The 16,806-nt window shown below is 47.8% G+C and overlaps 5 protein-coding genes across 5 annotated transcripts; 3 read left to right on the forward strand and 2 right to left on the reverse strand.

Moving 5' to 3' along the window:
- Nucleotides 1-678: 678 nt before the first annotated feature.
- On the reverse strand, nucleotides 679-2,128 carry RhiXN_07724 (terpene synthase; the record flags this gene model as incomplete). The annotated part of the gene is made up of 8 exons (XM_043327540.1): nucleotides 679-776; nucleotides 824-976; nucleotides 1,033-1,066; nucleotides 1,129-1,253; nucleotides 1,325-1,506; nucleotides 1,571-1,704; nucleotides 1,754-1,884; nucleotides 1,957-2,128. The coding sequence occupies 8 exons, from the start codon at nucleotides 2,126-2,128 to the stop codon at nucleotides 679-681; spliced, it is 1,029 nt and encodes a 342-aa protein (XP_043182925.1).
- A 1,350-nt stretch (nucleotides 2,129-3,478) lies between these two features.
- Nucleotides 3,479-4,372, forward strand: RhiXN_07725 (Elongation factor Tu GTP binding domain; the record flags this gene model as incomplete). Its single annotated transcript, XM_043327541.1, has 5 exons — nucleotides 3,479-3,611; nucleotides 3,673-3,761; nucleotides 3,809-3,885; nucleotides 3,942-4,097; nucleotides 4,168-4,372. The coding sequence occupies 5 exons, from the start codon at nucleotides 3,479-3,481 to the stop codon at nucleotides 4,370-4,372; spliced, it is 660 nt and encodes a 219-aa protein (XP_043182926.1).
- Nucleotides 4,373-4,404: 32 nt separating this feature from the next.
- RhiXN_07726 (elongation factor EF-G) lies at nucleotides 4,405-6,132 on the forward strand (the record flags this gene model as incomplete). Its single annotated transcript, XM_043327542.1, has 7 exons — nucleotides 4,405-4,752; nucleotides 4,811-4,909; nucleotides 4,967-5,110; nucleotides 5,167-5,466; nucleotides 5,523-5,742; nucleotides 5,828-5,997; nucleotides 6,052-6,132. The coding sequence occupies 7 exons, from the start codon at nucleotides 4,405-4,407 to the stop codon at nucleotides 6,130-6,132; spliced, it is 1,362 nt and encodes a 453-aa protein (XP_043182927.1).
- Nucleotides 6,133-6,764: 632 nt separating this feature from the next.
- On the reverse strand, nucleotides 6,765-9,511 carry RhiXN_07727 (Tyrosine kinase domain-containing protein; the record flags this gene model as incomplete). The annotated part of the gene is made up of 13 exons (XM_043327543.1): nucleotides 6,765-6,780; nucleotides 6,850-6,956; nucleotides 7,022-7,160; nucleotides 7,217-7,315; nucleotides 7,442-7,509; nucleotides 7,574-7,807; nucleotides 7,863-7,935; nucleotides 7,987-8,027; nucleotides 8,088-8,112; nucleotides 8,146-8,595; nucleotides 8,696-8,765; nucleotides 8,815-9,331; nucleotides 9,377-9,511. 13 exons carry the CDS (start codon nucleotides 9,509-9,511, stop codon nucleotides 6,765-6,767), a joined length of 1,974 nt encoding a protein of 657 aa, XP_043182928.1.
- A 49-nt stretch (nucleotides 9,512-9,560) lies between these two features.
- On the forward strand, nucleotides 9,561-15,553 carry RhiXN_07728 (adaptin (adaptor HA1/AP1 adaptin gamma subunit); the record flags this gene model as incomplete). The annotated part of the gene is made up of 25 exons (XM_043327544.1): nucleotides 9,561-9,585; nucleotides 9,636-9,877; nucleotides 9,927-10,172; nucleotides 10,229-10,376; nucleotides 10,427-10,503; nucleotides 10,564-10,710; nucleotides 10,769-10,935; nucleotides 10,967-11,132; nucleotides 11,190-11,381; nucleotides 11,446-11,623; nucleotides 11,678-11,861; nucleotides 12,129-12,393; nucleotides 13,225-13,459; nucleotides 13,529-13,574; nucleotides 13,626-13,688; nucleotides 13,744-13,750; nucleotides 13,897-14,078; nucleotides 14,132-14,265; nucleotides 14,317-14,399; nucleotides 14,451-14,483; nucleotides 14,531-14,639; nucleotides 14,697-14,954; nucleotides 15,007-15,357; nucleotides 15,413-15,470; nucleotides 15,526-15,553. 25 exons carry the CDS (start codon nucleotides 9,561-9,563, stop codon nucleotides 15,551-15,553), a joined length of 3,624 nt encoding a protein of 1,207 aa, XP_043182929.1.
- Nucleotides 15,554-16,806: the final 1,253 nt, after the last annotated feature.

Genomic DNA, 16,806 nt, shown 5'->3' on the forward strand with positions numbered 1-16,806 from the left:
TAACATTCGAGTGGTAGATGCTTCCATACATTGAACCTTCTGCTATAATCCTGGGCACATCGTTTTGTGTATACTGATCGTACCCTAGCCACTCCTGGTATAACAATTACAGAGCTCTCACTGTGGTGTGATAAGATCCTGAAAATCAGTACATCAGTAAAAGTTTCCTTTTTTCAGTAGGATATGCCTGAAAATCGAAATGTTAGTATGCCTCCCTCAGCAAATCAGACTATGAAGAATTGATACCTAAAATCAATATGTATTGATCTTGATTTCAGTTCAATTCTTACTTAAATACACGCACTGATTTTCAGCATTATAACCTTGTACAGTGTCTTATCTTTATTTATTTATGATGCAGAGCTGTATGATTAGTGTGTTGCCTTTGCCTCTTATGATTAAGAGGATAACATTAGCGGAACTTTTATCCATATATACAGGCGCATTCGTACAGAACGATTGAGACGTACTTGCATATTGAGCTGCAAACAGCGCATCAAGCGATTGCAAAGGCAAAGTTAATTCCATACAATTGGCGCCTTTCCAGACTCTCGCATTGACAAAAACTCTATTCTAGCGGTATATAAGTTCTATAACATTGATCTATTCGGACACTATTAAGCTTTAGGGTAAAGCATTTCGTGAAAAGGGGCAGCCATCTTCATATGGAGCGCCCGATCAAACTTCAACAGAGATGGCAGCATCTAAGGCAACTGGTGCTATGATATCTACCGTTAAGGTCTCCTTCACCTTAGTGGTATTGGCACCAAAGTAACCTAGAACGGATGAGCCTATAGCCTTATGTTACGTGTAGTTAACTCACGAGGTGTTATAAACGTCCAATCGAGGAATCCCTGGACGCAGTGTTCGATCCCTTGTATGTACTGAGCAACTTCAAGATCTGTCTTGACCCCAAAAGATCGCAACTTGGCCTTCGCGTCGATATACTCTTGGACACGATTGCGAATCGTTTGATCTACATATGTTATTGCACTTTCCAGGTCGAGTTGCAAGTTCCACATGGCGACACACACAAATTGTGAGTATCACCCCGCGATGCTTCGATCTAATTACAATGAATTAGTCTTGTCACAAGACTATGAATAAACCTAGCATATAAATACTCACCGGAAACGAGTAAATGTCATTCGCCCAAGTCAGAATATCGTTCCCGGCAAGAGCTAACTCTACGATGATAGGATCATCATGAACCTCTGACGGTAAGGCAAGTCCCAGTGCATATTCAATGCCGACTATTTAGAGATAAATTAAAATTAAAATTAATATCGCCATCATGTATGGGTATGCAAGGTTTGTGACGAACCAAACGCGATTCTCATAGCAGAAGTATCCCTTCGTAGTTGAATGTATTCACCTATAGTTGGTACTCGATCTTCTTTTCGATTCAGTTTCTGCTCCAAAACAGCTTTGGTATAGAAGTCGATTGCGTCAATCGTACGCTTAGTAGTCGAAGGGCTTGAATTTGAGCGCATTCGATTGAAACAACTATGCGATGTGATATTGACTTCAGTGGGATTCGGCATGCCTATACGCGAATTGAATGTCATACCTCTGTAGTGCAGCTGCGATTCTGAACTTCGGCGTTGGAACTTTTGGGTCCTGGAGCACTTGCATAGTAAGGCCAATTGCGAGCTTCATACGCTCAACATCATCAAGAGCACCAGCATCTGTCATATCGTCAAACTAAATACATATGTTAGCTCAATAAGATGTTAAATGCAAAATTATCTACCGTAAATAGCCAAAGCACGAAATCCAGTGTAATTCGGAATCGTTCAAACTGGGCACCGGGATAGCACATGGATGTCATAAGGCCAAGGCCGCTCCCAAAGAACTTTTGACGCTTGGATTCGGGGATAATATCTATAGCAAAGATTCAATACTGTGTTCCACGGGGGAGGATAGTGAGTCTAAGCTGCACCGTTGGATACTTACCATAGCTATCAAACCATTGGTATGATTCGGCTTCTGCCTGAAGTTGATTTGGATTATACTTCGTTGCAAATACCTTGCTGGTATAACCAATGATATCAGGCAAGCGAATCTGTGAGGGTAATTTTGAGTAATCTAAGAGCTTCGTGCAGGTAGACTGAGGCATAGTATTCATCGTCAGGAGAGTAAAGAGGAGGATAAGCGTACTGAGCTTGTTGGTCGATTCATTGGCCTCTCCCTTCTTAAATAGCTCGGTTTCGTGTCGTATATCCAGGTTGCCCTGAGGTATCTGCAAACGCCAATATACATCCGTGTCTCGTAGAAGGATGGTAGCCGCTCGGTTGCCCTCAGCACAATCAGTACATCTTCCCCCGCTCTCAGACTCGGTGAAATGAGATGATCAAAAGCTCCCCTTTGGGCTGGTACGTCATACTAGTACATGAAACAAGTTGATCCGATCTGAATAGGAATCGAGCTATCCTTCAAACAAAGTAATGACATCTGCTTAGGATTAAAACGACGATCGAGGCGCACGTTTTGAAGAACTCCAGAAGTACCAGGGTATAAAGCTGGAATATTTGACAGTGTCACACGACAGCCAAGAGACGTGTCTGGGCAGTCATTCCCGTGTCTCGTCACCAATGACACCTTAGCGAACATAACCATGCGACACATTTAGTCACAAAGCGAGAAGCCTGGGTGGTGTAAATCTTAATCGAACCAACACAAGGACCCGAATTAGTATTCCGTTTGTTGGCGGAGTTGTCATACATCATACGTGCCCTGCGTAGTTGGGATATCGGTGGGATCGAAGGGTGCTATAGATATCGTGTATTAGGAGTCCAGCATCGAGGGCCAAACACCAATAGTGGCCTACGTCTGGAATAAAGAGTATACATAATATCATTCGAACGTCATTTGTTATAAAGAACGTACATATCAAGCTGAAGGAGCCAGGGACTCTGATAATTCGGATTAGAACGGTCGATTCAAAGTCATAATATAGCATATATCACAAATAACGAATGGATTTAATGGGGTGTTATGTGATTGGGCTGATCACCCGAGACCCTTATATCACGTGACAAGTGTCGATCACCAATTTTCCCAGACACTTGTCCTGTCACAGTTCATCCACCAAGCGACTCTGCTTGATTTTGGTAGCCGGGGTTAGATGGTGAAGTGCTGAACCAGAGGGAGCGACATAGATATGGTACTGATTACAATGCCTTGGCTTGCTGAGGACCAACTGACGAGTTGGAGTAGACGTTCTTCGCTGCGCTCGCTCGTCGAGCGCATGCACTCCCCTCACTTAGGTCTTTTGGTATTAGATCAGCGTCGACAACTACACTACAGTGCACAAAGTGACTTTCGATGATCTGGCTCGTCTTTCTAACCAACGTAACATCGGCGTTTCTGCGCATATCGACTCTGGAAAGACAACGCTTACCGAACGGATATTGTACTACACTGGTAGGATAAAGGATATCCATGAAGTTCGTGGCAAAGACAACGTTGGGCTAAGATGGACTCTATGGAGCTTGAGCGCGAGAAAGGCATTACTATTCAGAGCGCAGCAACGTATTGCGACTGGAAGGCTACGGAACCGATTGGTGGGCAAACGATTGATTACAATGTTAATATCATAGATACTCCTGGTTAGTTTACCTCGTAACAGCCCTATATTATTGTACCAGGGAAAAATGACTTGTTTTTTAGGACATGTGGATTTCACAATTGAAGTAGAACGTGCACTTCGAGTCTTGGATGGCGCAGTATTGGTTTTATGTGCTGTTTCTGGCGTTCAGGTGTGCCGTCTGTCCTTTGCTTGTTGCTTCGTTAACCTCGTGAACAGAGCCAAACTATCACGGTCGATAGGCAAATGCGGAGATACAACGTTCCACGAATTTCGTTTATCAATAAAATGGATAGGTTGGCCATTTACTTCTTTAATATGAATCAAGCAACAAGTTTATCGCTGTCCGTAGGGCTGGGGCAAACCCTAATCGGGTCGTTCAACAAATTAGGAATAAACTTCGTATGCCTGCAGCGTTGGTTCAGGTTCCCATCGGCACGGAAAGCGAATTCTCTGGCGTGGTTGACCTGATTCGTTGGAAGGCAATCTATAACAAAGGCGTCAAAGGGTACGCCGCCCCTCTACTTGCCTTGGAGCCGTCTTTTGTTCGACTAACGATAAATTTTAATCGTTAATAGCATTGATGTCGAAGTCGCCGATGAAATCCCGGCTAGCATTCTCCCTCTTGCAGAACAAAAGCGCTCAGAATTGATCGAAGTATTGGCCGACGTAGACGATGTGATTGCAGACAAATTTATTGCTGAAGAGCCTATCACTCCGTCCGATCTCGTGCCTGCGATTCGTCGGGCAACCATTGGCCTCAAGTTCACGCCCGTATTTTAGGGTCAGCGATAAAGAACACAGGCGTTCAGCCCATGCTCGATGGCGTCTGTGCCTATCTCCCGAATCCGGCTGAGGCTCCTGTAAAGGCTGTTGACGTCGAGGCCAGCAAGCAAGCCCGGAACGATCATGCTATTGCTGTTCAAAAGGGCGAAATTTCACCTGAAGAAAAGCCACATGATGTAGCCGTTGACCTCGTTCCTGCTTCTTCCGCTCCGTTTGTTGGGTTGGCCTTCAAGCTAGAAGAAGGAAAGTATGGCCAGTTGACATATATGCGCGTGTATCAAGGCAGTATGAAGCGCGGCTCGGTTATCTTCAATACTAGGACCGGGAAGAAGGTCAAAGTTCCCAGGTTGGTTCGCATGCATAGCGACGATATGGAGGTATGCCAATTCAATGATAGCAGTTGTCCGTATGACCTGGACGAACACACCCCTGTAGGACATTGACAACATTGGCCCTGGTGAAATTTGTGCAATTTTTGGCGTGGAATGTTCTTCTGGAGATACTTTTACCGACGGAACAACTTCACTCTCGATGGTATATCCTTTATGTTTTGGCCTACTAGTTTTTTCTTTGTTCTGATTCCCGATACAGACTTCAATGTTTGTACCCGACCCTGTCATCTCGCTTTCTATCAAACCGGTCGGAACCGAGACACCCAATTTTTCCCGAGCTCTCAATCGCTTCCAGAAGGAGGATCCGACATTTAGAGTACACATTGACCACGAAAGCCAGGAAGTAAGCACTAAACCTTTGTTTCCAAAACCAATAATGAACTTCTAATTCCCGAACAGACAATCATCTCAGGCATGGGCGAACTCCACCTTGACATATATGTTGAACGCATGAAGCGAGAGTACAATGTTGCAACCATTACCGGAAAGCCTCAGGTTGCATTCCGAGAGACCATCACTGGTCGCTCCGAGTTCTCATATACTCATAAGAAACAAACCGGAGGTGCAGGACAGTTTGGTCGTGTGATTGGATATATCGAGCCGATGACTATGGACCCCGAAACTGGCAAGGATGTTGGGTTTGAAAACTTAGTGAGCGGTGGAAATATTCCAAGTGGATACATCCCTGCTGTCGAAAAGGTACGTATCAGTTCGTCACTAGCGAAGGAGAGAGAAGGGACTCGATACCTCAACAGGGATTTGAAGAAGCTCTCCAAAAAGGGCTTCTGTCTGGATATCCAGTAACAGGATGTAAATTCGTATTGGAGGATGGGGCGTACCATCAAGTGGATTCGTCCGAACTGGCATTTAGGCTTGCGGCAATTGGTGCATTCAAGGAAGCGTATCATCGTGCACAACCAGTGATTATGGAACCTATTATGACGGTCGAAGTGGTTGCTCCTATTGAATTCCAAGGTCTGTCCTATCTGCTTGCATGAGGAAGATCTTCAGTATCCAATACACAATCTACGCTGGGGTGTGAATTAACCATACGAACTAGGTGCTGTAATTGGTGGAATCAACCAGCGCCGTGGCACAATCGTTGACACCGAGGTCCGAGATGACGAATTTACGGCGATCTGTGAAGTCAGCTTGAACGATATGTTCGGGTACGCGAGCAACCTTCGTGGCATTACACAGGGCAAGGGCGAGTTCTCAATGGAATACAAGGTATATATGACCTACCTTTTTGTGGCTATCAGTTATTGACTTGGGGGATTATAGATGCATCAGCCTGTCTTACCCAACGTCCAAAAAGACATGATAGACGAGTACAGGAAGAAGCAACTAGAAAAGCACAAGTAGATGTACTGGGATGATCATAGCTTTGTTACACCCCCACTGCATAATTTATCAATTTTTGAACGCATCCACTTGGTAGTACATGTGCAAAATTGAGGTAATAGAAACTTGAACCGAGAAACCGGGGATATGTGCGATTTTTTTTTATCTCAAAGTTGCAGCTGCGGGCTAAACCTGCTCCATTCATTTGGCATGCCTATCTATGATACTTCCATGTCATGCCGGTACTGCATGAACTCTGATCTATACGCTCCCCCCGGAGTATTTATATAACATTTTGCTCAGCCTAGGGTATGTAGTTGGGAACTAGGACATAGGCTGGTTGAATACAGCTTATCGCCGTTAGGTGTTGCACTGTACTTGTAGGCGCGATATTGTCCGCTTTTTGGCTTTTCCCCCGTATGCAATAAATCTATGCGCTTATCCCACACATTGCACGTGCTGACGCTCGAAGGGCCAGCCCTACCAAAAAAAAAAAAGTCGAACTCCAAACCCAACCCCTGAAGGAAGACGTTTCCAAATAGCGCATATAAACAACCTTGGGAAATGAATTTTTATCAAAATTTTCTACTGTTTTTGTATATTCCACAGTGATAACCAAATAGTCATAAAGCATCTGTCCATCCTCCTCGCCCTTACTTGGCCAAATCGCTACACACACTCGAATGAGTACGGTCGAAAAGAACACGTGCACACATAGCACACGATAAACTCCCTTACCGATAAGCATTCTCGATGCACGTCTTGATTTCCTTGTACGAGACGACCAGGCAATTACGTTCGTCTCGAGAAACGAGCATCAGTCGTTCCTCGCTACCCGCGTCGAGCTATCCAAGATATCGTGGCTCGAAACCATTTACTCTCGCGCGTCTTGGAGGGACAATTTGCTCACCTTGCTCAAGTTTACGAGTACATGCGTCAGATTCAGTACCGGCTTTCCGCGCGCGTCGACTTGATGGAACACGTGATCGCGGAAGAGCTTGATAATGTATCGGTCGCCCGTTTCAGCCCATCGTGGATCGTGGTCGAACCTGTTGGTTTTGGGCGTTAGCGCCCCGCCAATGTCGGACGGAGGATAACTACTTACTCTGGTCGTTCGTTGATGAATCCGAATTTGCAGAGCAACCTGACTAGCCGCCCGTTCTCGAGTTCGCGAGAGAGTTCGGATTCGAGCGTGTCGGCTTGGCTGAGGAGGTAATTGCACGGTTAGCTGGGAGTCAGGAATACAAAAGGAGAGTAGAGCTCAAGATTTCCAAGAGTCTTGGTACGAAGGTATATGCGCTACAGAATATGCATAGGATGCATCACTTACTCGAGCATTGCATCCATCTCGGCGCCGATAATCGCCGGACTAATCTCCTTGAATAAATGCTCGATAGTCTAACCCATTACCAATTAATTAACCTCGGTCGGCCAAACAACTCGAGCTTAAAAAAACACGGACCTTGCCCACCGCTGGCGTCACAAGCCAAACCACCGTCTGCCTCAACAACGGAGAAAACCTGCTTAAAGCTTGGGCCGAGGCAAGGTTCTGTTGGTTCACCGAGTTGGCATTGTTGTTGGTTCGTCTTGTAGAGGGTGACTGGTTTGTAGGCGACTGGATCGACAACTGAGAAAGGTTGGATGTGCCGCAGACTAACTGGAGGAGAAGAGACCCAAGGGACAAAAGATCCTCTTGCTGGATAACGTTATGTTAGGTAACAGAAATGGCGGAAAACATGGTTCTGGCTCACCAGATAAACCTCAGGTGTAGGTTGGCCGTCATAAGTCATGATATCAACAAGACCAACAGTATTTATCCGAACTCTGTGTATTATGTAAGAGAGGTAGAACAGTATGGGTGATTCATGGACTCACCGACCGACGCCCGTAACCAACACCCGTTGGCATCCAAACACCTAAGCGCCATTCCCCGACCGTGTACGACTCGTATCGCATTCGCCAGCTGCAGCAAGTACGTCCACAACATCGTTCATCCAGGGACTGTGTACCCAGTTGTTGGCTGAACGGAGCTACCGATCCCTGAGTGCTCGCTCGTGGGTGCATTTGAGGAGAAAATTGGGATTGCGGAGAGAACGCGCCTGCAAACGAGTTGAACGATGCGGATTGCGAGAGGGCTTGGGCAATCGAGGCGGAGGCTGGGAGAGAGTTTGCTCGGCCCGGTGGTGTCTGGAATGAGTAACCTGAAAAGCTCTGGGAAAGCCGTAAGATTGGGCATTTGGACTGCCGAATGTTGATCCCGGAGCGAATGCAGGCGAATTAAAGGGCGGGGAGCCGGCATACTGGGATGTGGGGGATGTAGGACCAAAGTGAGCGGGGGGAAAGTTGCGATTCGGGGAAAAGGTCCGGGGTTTAGTGGGGGATGATTGTTGGGAGCGAGAGTTGGCTCCGGGTGGCGTCGAGGGTGCAAGGTGTTGGGCTTGAAGAGTGCGTGCAGTGGATGGTATTCGTAAACCACGACGAGCGCTGCAAGCAGTGTAAGTATGTGATGAAAATAAGCAAATATCTGAGAGAAAATACATTGATCGTTAAATGCGCGAGTTGTGAATGCCTCGTGTGGTCGAACGATACTCGGGTGAGGCATATTTGACCAGGCTTCATTGTGGTAAGGGCCGAGTCGTGCGGGAGTCTACAATCTAGGTAATTTGACGTCAGTTAAGCGCTTTTTCGAGTGCCAGCACGTACTTTCTACTCGATAGAGGACATATGTATTCCCATCCCTGCTATTTACTGCTCGATAGACCGACGTGGAGAACCCTCCGAGAAAGCTTTGGCTAGGCGCGGGTTCCAATATAGCCAAGGAGTGATAAGCGTGGACCTCGTCGGGGAGAGGTGGAGTAGGATGACCGAATGGCGTCTGATAAAACGCGTCCTGCTTCCGATGCAGCTCGTCCCGGAGATCGGGTGTCATGAAATGGGAGCGAGAAACACTATGTCGAGGTGCATTCGGGTGATAGTTGTGAAAGTCAAGGGGCTCCAGAGTGTACTGGGACAAGAGCGGTGCGTAGTAAGGCGCATAGGCGCCAGGCTCGTACTGAACATGGTGATAGTTGGCCGAGAACGGGTCTTCTGTTGTCTCGGACGGTGGGGAGTCGGTACTTGGCTGACTTGCTCGCTCCCGGTAGTGAATCTGGGAACAAAGACGGGTGCATGTACTCCAAGAGACTTGCTTGCCGAGGGGGATTCGGGCGGAGACTTGAGACTTGTGAAGAGTCAGAGACAGCCGTTGAAGCGACGCGTGACTCACGCGGTAGGGGGAGGGGTGGTGGCCTTCTTCGTCGGAGTCGCAGTCCGAGACCCCGGATCCACGATCGGGATGGCCGACGATGTGCGCGGCAGCATCGCGGCGGAGGGGGAGGACACTCTCAGTCACGTGCGACATAAATATCACGTCAGCAGATGGCGCTTAGCTGAATTACCAATCGACCGTCATGTCCCGCCCAGCGCCCCGCAAGGGTAAGCCTCTTTCGCTCTGGCCTGTGTTCACGCCTTTGAGACTATTTCAGGCGAAAATTACGAATTAAGAGCGGATCTCAACTCTGAGTATCGTGACCGGCGAAAAGATGCGATTAAACGCGTCATTGCGAACATGACAGTCGGGAAGGATGTATCTGGTCTCTTTCCCGACGTGCTGAAGAACATGCAGACCGAAGATCTCGAACAAAAGAAACTAGTCTATCTCTATCTCATGAACTACGCGAAATCTCAGCCTGAGCTTGTCATTCTTGCAGTGAATACGTTTGTCAAGGTAAGTTATCATTTGAAACCCGCTTGGTATATCTGATCATCGCCCTTAGGATTCTAATGATCCTAACCCTCTTGTCCGAGCACTGGCAATTCGAACAATGGGCTGCTTACGCGCTGAGAAAATTATCGATTATCTCTCGGATCCGCTTCACAAGGCGCTCAAGGACCAAGACCCTTATGTCCGCAAGACTGCCGCGCTCTGTGTTGCCAAACTTTACGAACTCAAACCCGAATTAGCAATCGACAATGGGTTCCTCGAGCAGCTCCTTGATATGGTTTCAGACAGCAACCCAATGGTCAGTTGTGCTGTCAATCTTTATAGTGCTTCTAAATTTATATTCCGTGCCACTAGGTTGTCTCCAATGCCGTCGCTGCTCTCGTTGACATTCACACAACCACGCTTGAAATGTCCGAGCCTGACAGCCGAGGACTCTTCGAGCTCAGCCAAGACATCCTTTCCAAACTCCTTGTCGCACTCAACGAATGCTCAGAATGGGGCCGTGTCACTATTCTCAATTGTCTTGCACGCTTCCGTACTACGGACGAAAAGAGGCCGAGCATATTTGTGAAAGAATTATGCCTCAGTTCCAGCACGTGAATGGTAGTGTCGTTTTGGCTGCCATCAAGGTGTGTGTGTTGTGTAAACGAACTGCGAAGGATCTTCTAATTTATATCGGATGAGAGTAGGCAGTCATGACGCATATCAAGCATGTAACTCGCCAACAACTCCAAACCCAACTTATCCGCAAGATGGCACCTCCTTTGGTTTCGCTTATCTCTGCTGAGCCAGAGGTTCAGTGGGTCGCCTTGCGAAATATTAATCTACTGCTCCAGGTCAGCCGTTTCACAATTCTTTAGGCACTTGGGATGTTGCTTATACCTGGAATTAAAGGTTGAGCCGAACCTACTTCAGAATGAAATGCGTGTTTTCTTCTGCAAGTACAACGACCCTCCCTATGTCAAGGTTGAAAAACTAGATATCATGGTCCGACTGGCTGCGGAAAAGAACGTAGATACGCTGCTGAGTGAACTGAAAGAGCGAGCCACCTCACCTTCTACGTTGTCTACTGGTTCTAACCTGGCGCCCTAGATATGCATCTGAAGCCGATGTGGAATTCGTCAGGCGTGCGATTAAAACCATTGGACACTGCGCTATCAAGATCGAGGCCTCGGCCGAAAGATGTGTCAATGTTCTACTGGACCTTATTGCAACAAGGGTCAGCTACGTTGTTCAGGAGGCTATTGTGGCCGTAAAGGTGAGCGAGATCGTTATATAAAATTTCCAAATCTAGTAATAACACATTTGCATACAGGATATCCTGCGTAAATACCCCTCGCGCTATGAAGGTGTGATCCCAATAGTGTGCACTGCTCTCGAAGAGCTCGATGAACCAGAAGCCCGCGCCAGTCTGGTTTGGATCGTTGGTGAACACGCGGAGAAGATCGATAACGCTGGTGATTTGCTCGAAGGATTTGTGGATTCGTTCCTAGAAGAAGCATATCCGGTGCGTATTTGGATGTACTAGTCCCGCTGAATTTTTTTGATTTTCTTTTTTTGCGTTTTGTTAGGTGCAACTTCAGATCCTTGCGGCAACAGTTAAACTCTTCCTGAAGAAACCTGGGCCATCCCAAGCTGTCGTCCAACGCGTGTTACAAACCGCTACGAAAGACTGCGATAGTCCCGACGTCCGTGATCGGGCGTACATATACTGGAGGCTGCTATCTTTGAGCTCCGATGCAGGTGCAGGTCAGTATTTTTTCTCTCCCAAACTTTCTTCCTCACGCAATAATCATTTCCTAGGTAAATCTGTTATCCTCGCTATGCGACCACCTATCGAGCTACCACGTACATCTCTCCCTGTGCCGGTGCTCGAGGAGCTTATTCGCGACCTGTCGAGTCTTGCAAGCGTTTACCACAAGCCTGCAGAGACATTTATTGGAACTGGACGTATGGGTGCATCTGGTTCAAAGGGATTAGGCGCCGAGTGAGTTGCATCCCTTTACTTGATCTCGTGATTGAGAACGGGGATCGCGTGACCCGTTCAGATTGATGGGATGCTGGTGTTCCGGACCACTTCTCCGAGTGACTCGGTCATTGTTGTGTCGCATCGATCCGTAGCGCTCTCGCTTGGGACGCCGACTGTCGGCTACCTCCCAAAAACGACACATTCATGTGCTCGGCCCTTTTTATTGCTCCCCATCAATGTTTGATATACTCTACATTTCCATGGTATACTAACATACATTCACAGCCTCGAAGAAGATGTCGAGCGTGCGTTACAGACCGTAGCCGCAGGCCGGAAAGCAGAGAACCTGCTCGACTTTGATGAGCCCGTGTCTGGGGGCACGGGTCAGACCAATTCGCTCGCGAACCTCAACCTCACGACCAGTCCGGCCGCGATCCTCACTTCATCAAACCCGCTGGCCGACTTGGCCGATATATTCGGCAGCGACTCGATGAGTCTAGGAGGAAGCAACGCAGCTGTTATGTCCCCCACGACGGCTGGGTCGCCGAATGTAGGGGGACCATGTCGCCTATCTCGGCTGGCGGAGGGTTTGGGTCGATGGGTGCTTTGGGCGCACCCCAGCAGCAGCAACCTCAACAACCTCAACAGCAAAAGCCACAACAGGCGAGTGATGATTTGCTGGGACTTTTCTGAATTAGAGGTTGCGACTTGTTCTTGTGTATTTTGCTTGTGAATTGATCCCGCTTTTTTTTATGTTCATCCCGTTTAGCGAGGTTGATCTGATCGGCTCTGCCCATATTGCATTTCGTGTTTGGGCGGTGAAATTGAGCGGTATGTTGTTTCTCCTCGTGATCTCGGACGGTCAGTTCGGCGACCAGCCTTGTGAGAGGATGGGAAAACTGTGGTTCTGGGGACAGCGCTTGACTCGAAGGAGCGGCAGTCATGTGCAGTTTCTACTAACCGAGCTTGATTCGCGATTACCCAATGGTTCGTGACCGCAAGCTTCAATGACATGGTTTCCTGTCTGTTGTTCCAGATTCGGGACACTCAGGCAACCGCCTACCATAACAGGTATGCTCGGGGCTTGGCCACGATTTACGCAAGCAATGCGCTAATTATGTACCCTATCTCGAAGGCAAGTTGCGCGGGGGAGAGCGTATGGGACACTTCGGTAGTGATCGCGTATGCAGGCTAAGGCCGCCGACGCGCGCGCACACACTGGCCGTGGTCCTTGAAGGTATATGCTACACGGGACTACACCGCACTGACACAACTCGACAAAATAATACAAAGTATCAAGCTGATACCTAGTATATAAGTGAGGCATGCTTCCGATAGTTGAAATCCCAGTTCTGAACACTTCAGCTCATCCACAGCAAAGATGCACACACTCTCGCTCCTCGTTGCCCTGGGCGCTGCCCTCTCTGCTGCTGCATCGCAGATTCACCACCGTCCTGAAAACTTCCTTACCAAGGCCGCCCCTAACACCCCTCCCTCCAACCGTACCGTTACTCCCCAGCCTCTTCACGAGCGCGTCGCCGTCCTCGATAAGCGTGCCAATGGCAAGGTTAACATTGGTTACTTTGTAAACTGGGGCATTTATGCGCGTGCCTTCTGTCAGTACAACTTCCTTGGTTCTGAATTTTTGGGTTGGCGATGTTTACCAACGATTCATTTTTTGACAGACCCCCAAAACATCGATGCTAGCAAGTTGACCCATGTTCTCTACAGGTGAGAAAAGTGCAACAAGGAGGTTTTACCGTGTCTGATTCTTTGATATAGCTTTGCTGATACCGACCCTTCGACTGGTGCCATCAAATTGTCTGACCCCGATGCTGACAGGCGGTGAGTATTATTTATCCTTTCTGCGGTCGATCGTACTCAAATTAATTTACATTAGAAACACTGTAAGATCTATTTGTAGCGCCGGGTACCACATGCTTATTTTTTTTTTTTCAGACGACGGCGATTCTTGGAATGACACTGGAACAACGTCTACGCAAGTCCATGTTTGGTTGTATTTGCTGCACATGGCTAATTTGAGCGGATACAGGGTAACTTCAAGCAACTATACCTCCTCAAGCAGAAGAACCGCTCTCTCAAGGTTCTCCTTTCCATCGGAGGATGGACTTACTCTCAGGCCGGGCACTTCAACTTCGTGACCAACCCTTCAGCCCGCGCAACCTTCGTCTCTTCAGCCATCACCCTTCTTGAGGACAATGGTCTTGACGGAATGTGAGTGGCATCGAATATCACATTTGTAAATGACAGCTGAATTTACCGACTAGTGATATTGACTACGAGTACCCCGCTGCGGGAGCTCAGGCCCAAGGCTACGCCTCACTTCTTTCTGAGCTCAGGGCTGCTCTCGACGCACACGCAGCCAAGAAGGGCGAGTCTAACCCCTACCAAATTACCGTGAGTGCAGCGATCCACATTGGGAGCGTATAGAATACTCATCACGAAATATTAGGCCGCTGTCCCAGCTGGCAAGTCCAACTACCAAAACCTGTTGGTTTCCCAAATGGACAAGTCGTTGACTTCTGGAACTTGATGGTGGGTCTATTGCTACCGCTACCCGCATCTGTCCACTGACTTTCTTTTCAGGCATACGATTATGCGGGCTCCTGGTCCACTACTGTACGTTACTTTATTGATTTAAGCTCTAATACTGACATTTTATTTAGTCCGACGACCAAGCCAACCTTTACGGACCAACCAACTCTGACACCGATACTGATTCCGCCATCAAATGGTACACTGCCAACGGTGCTACTACCAGCAAAATTGTCATGGGTATGTGGCATCACCCTCCTATATTGATATGTATGATAATTAACGCTCATATATTAGGTCTTCCTCTGTACGGTCGCGCATTCGAGAGCACCAATGGGATTCGCCAACCTTTCAACGGAATTGGCCCCGGTACTTGGGAGGCAGGCGTATACGACTACAAGGCCCTTCCTTTAGCCGGCGCCGCTGTTTTCGAAGATTCATCTCGTGGATCCAGCTACAGCTACGACTCTTCCAAGAAGGAGCTTGTCTCTTACGATACTCCCAACGTCATCCGCCAAAAGGCCGCATACATCAAGAGCAAGGGTCTCGGTGGAGGTGAGTTGAATCCAAAATACCCAATAGCCCGAGGTTCTCAAAATCGTTATAGGAATGTTCTGGGAACTTTCCTCGGACAAGAAGGGAACAGACAGTCTCGTTTCCATCACCGCTTCCAACATTGGCGCACTCGACAGCACTCCTAACCACTTGTACTACCCTTACTCCAAGTTCGATAACATCAAGAACAACATGGGAGCTGGCCCCGGAAGCCCTGGTACCGTCGCACCGTCGCCCACCACTACCAAGCCGCCTGTCACCACCACCACTACCAAGCCTCCTGTCACCACCACTACTGCGCCACCAACCACCACCACGAAGCCCCCTACTACCGGATGTGGCAGCCTCTCCGCATGGCGCTCCGATCTCGCTTATGTTGCCGGAAACGTTGTCTCCTACAATGGTAAGGTCATTCATCTGCCACGATTCAGTACGCAAGCTAACAAAAAGTCAAATAGGCCACAAGTGGACCGCCAAATGGTGGAACCAGAACGAGTTCCCTGGAGGAGCGTCCGAGTAAGTTGAATAAAGAATGCGCTCGAATCACACCATCTGACTCTGCAACTTATAGTGCCTGGACCGACAACGGTGCTTGCTAAATGCTACGAGGTTATTATAGACGGCTGGTTTAAGGTCTTGTTTTCTGAGATTGATTCGATTATAAAAAGACTAGATCTCAATGTACCTACCCATTGAATTCTACGCTGCTCATATGCTTTCTCCCTGAGCGACCGATTAGATCAGAACAGATGACTATTTAGCTGCTGGGCTGTTTAAATCTATAGATGGCATAAGAATGTGAAATCCCTTCTTTCGACTGGGTTTTAGCAGCATCAATAATATCCCCTCCCGTGAAAGGATGGCACGGCTGTATTGAATAAAAGCGAATTCAGACCTGTGAGGGAGATTTGAAGCAATGATTCAAACTTGGCGACAAGATCAATAGGTGTGGATATTAAAGAATTAGGCGTACTGGAGGCGTACTGGTAGCGACAAGCCTCGGATTCCTGACGCACATGTGTAGTCAAGAGAAATAAAATATTGAATATTGATAAATGGCGGTCTAGAGTAGCCCTATGAAATATCTTCGCCAATATTCCAGCTTCTTTCCTCTTTCTTGGGTCACATGTTGGCACTGATAGTCAGGCCCACATAACGTAGACCGCAACACAAAACCTTAGCGGTCCGCGATGACTTACGTGATCACTTGGAAATGAGTTACATCGCTATCCAATACAAGTGGAGGCTATCGCTCACGTGCTATCGCTATAGTTATTTTCTTCCGAGACAAATCAAGTGGAGGTGGAGAGGTGGAGGACGTCACGTGTTCTGCTATGTGGAGGTGAACGAGCCCATTTGACGCTGCGAGGCTTTGAGAGTGGTCTGTCGCTGTGCGAATATGAATATACCGCTTAGCGAGACTCAAACTTCGATTCTCGCTACACTTTTCTCGTCCCAAGCGTCTCAAGAGTGGAACCCCAAAGTGAGGATTTTCTGGATATCAAGACTCGCACATTATATCCGAAGTGCTGTTCAGATCTCACTGCTATTTCCATCAGTCTGAATCTTCAGCTCGCCTCTGTACACCGTCTGGCTAAGCGTCCTTGGTGAAATCACGACGAAGGTTTGCCACACTTTGAGATTTGGACTCACCACGAGGGGTAGTGGAATGACACATTTCACATTTTTCCAACACTATGCATACTTGCATGAATATCGGTGCTTCTTCCCTGATCGTGGGTTCTAATCTCGTCATTATCCATAAGCTTCCTTGGCTGGGGCTATCGAAGCATTGTTCGTATACATATGCTCTCTTCCTACCCATTTGACCTTCCATGACACTAACGCGTTA

The sequence above is a fragment of the Rhizoctonia solani genome, chromosome 9 (genome assembly GCF_016906535.1).
Source record: "Rhizoctonia solani chromosome 9, complete sequence".
NCBI classification, from domain to species: domain Eukaryota; kingdom Fungi; phylum Basidiomycota; class Agaricomycetes; order Cantharellales; family Ceratobasidiaceae; genus Rhizoctonia; species Rhizoctonia solani.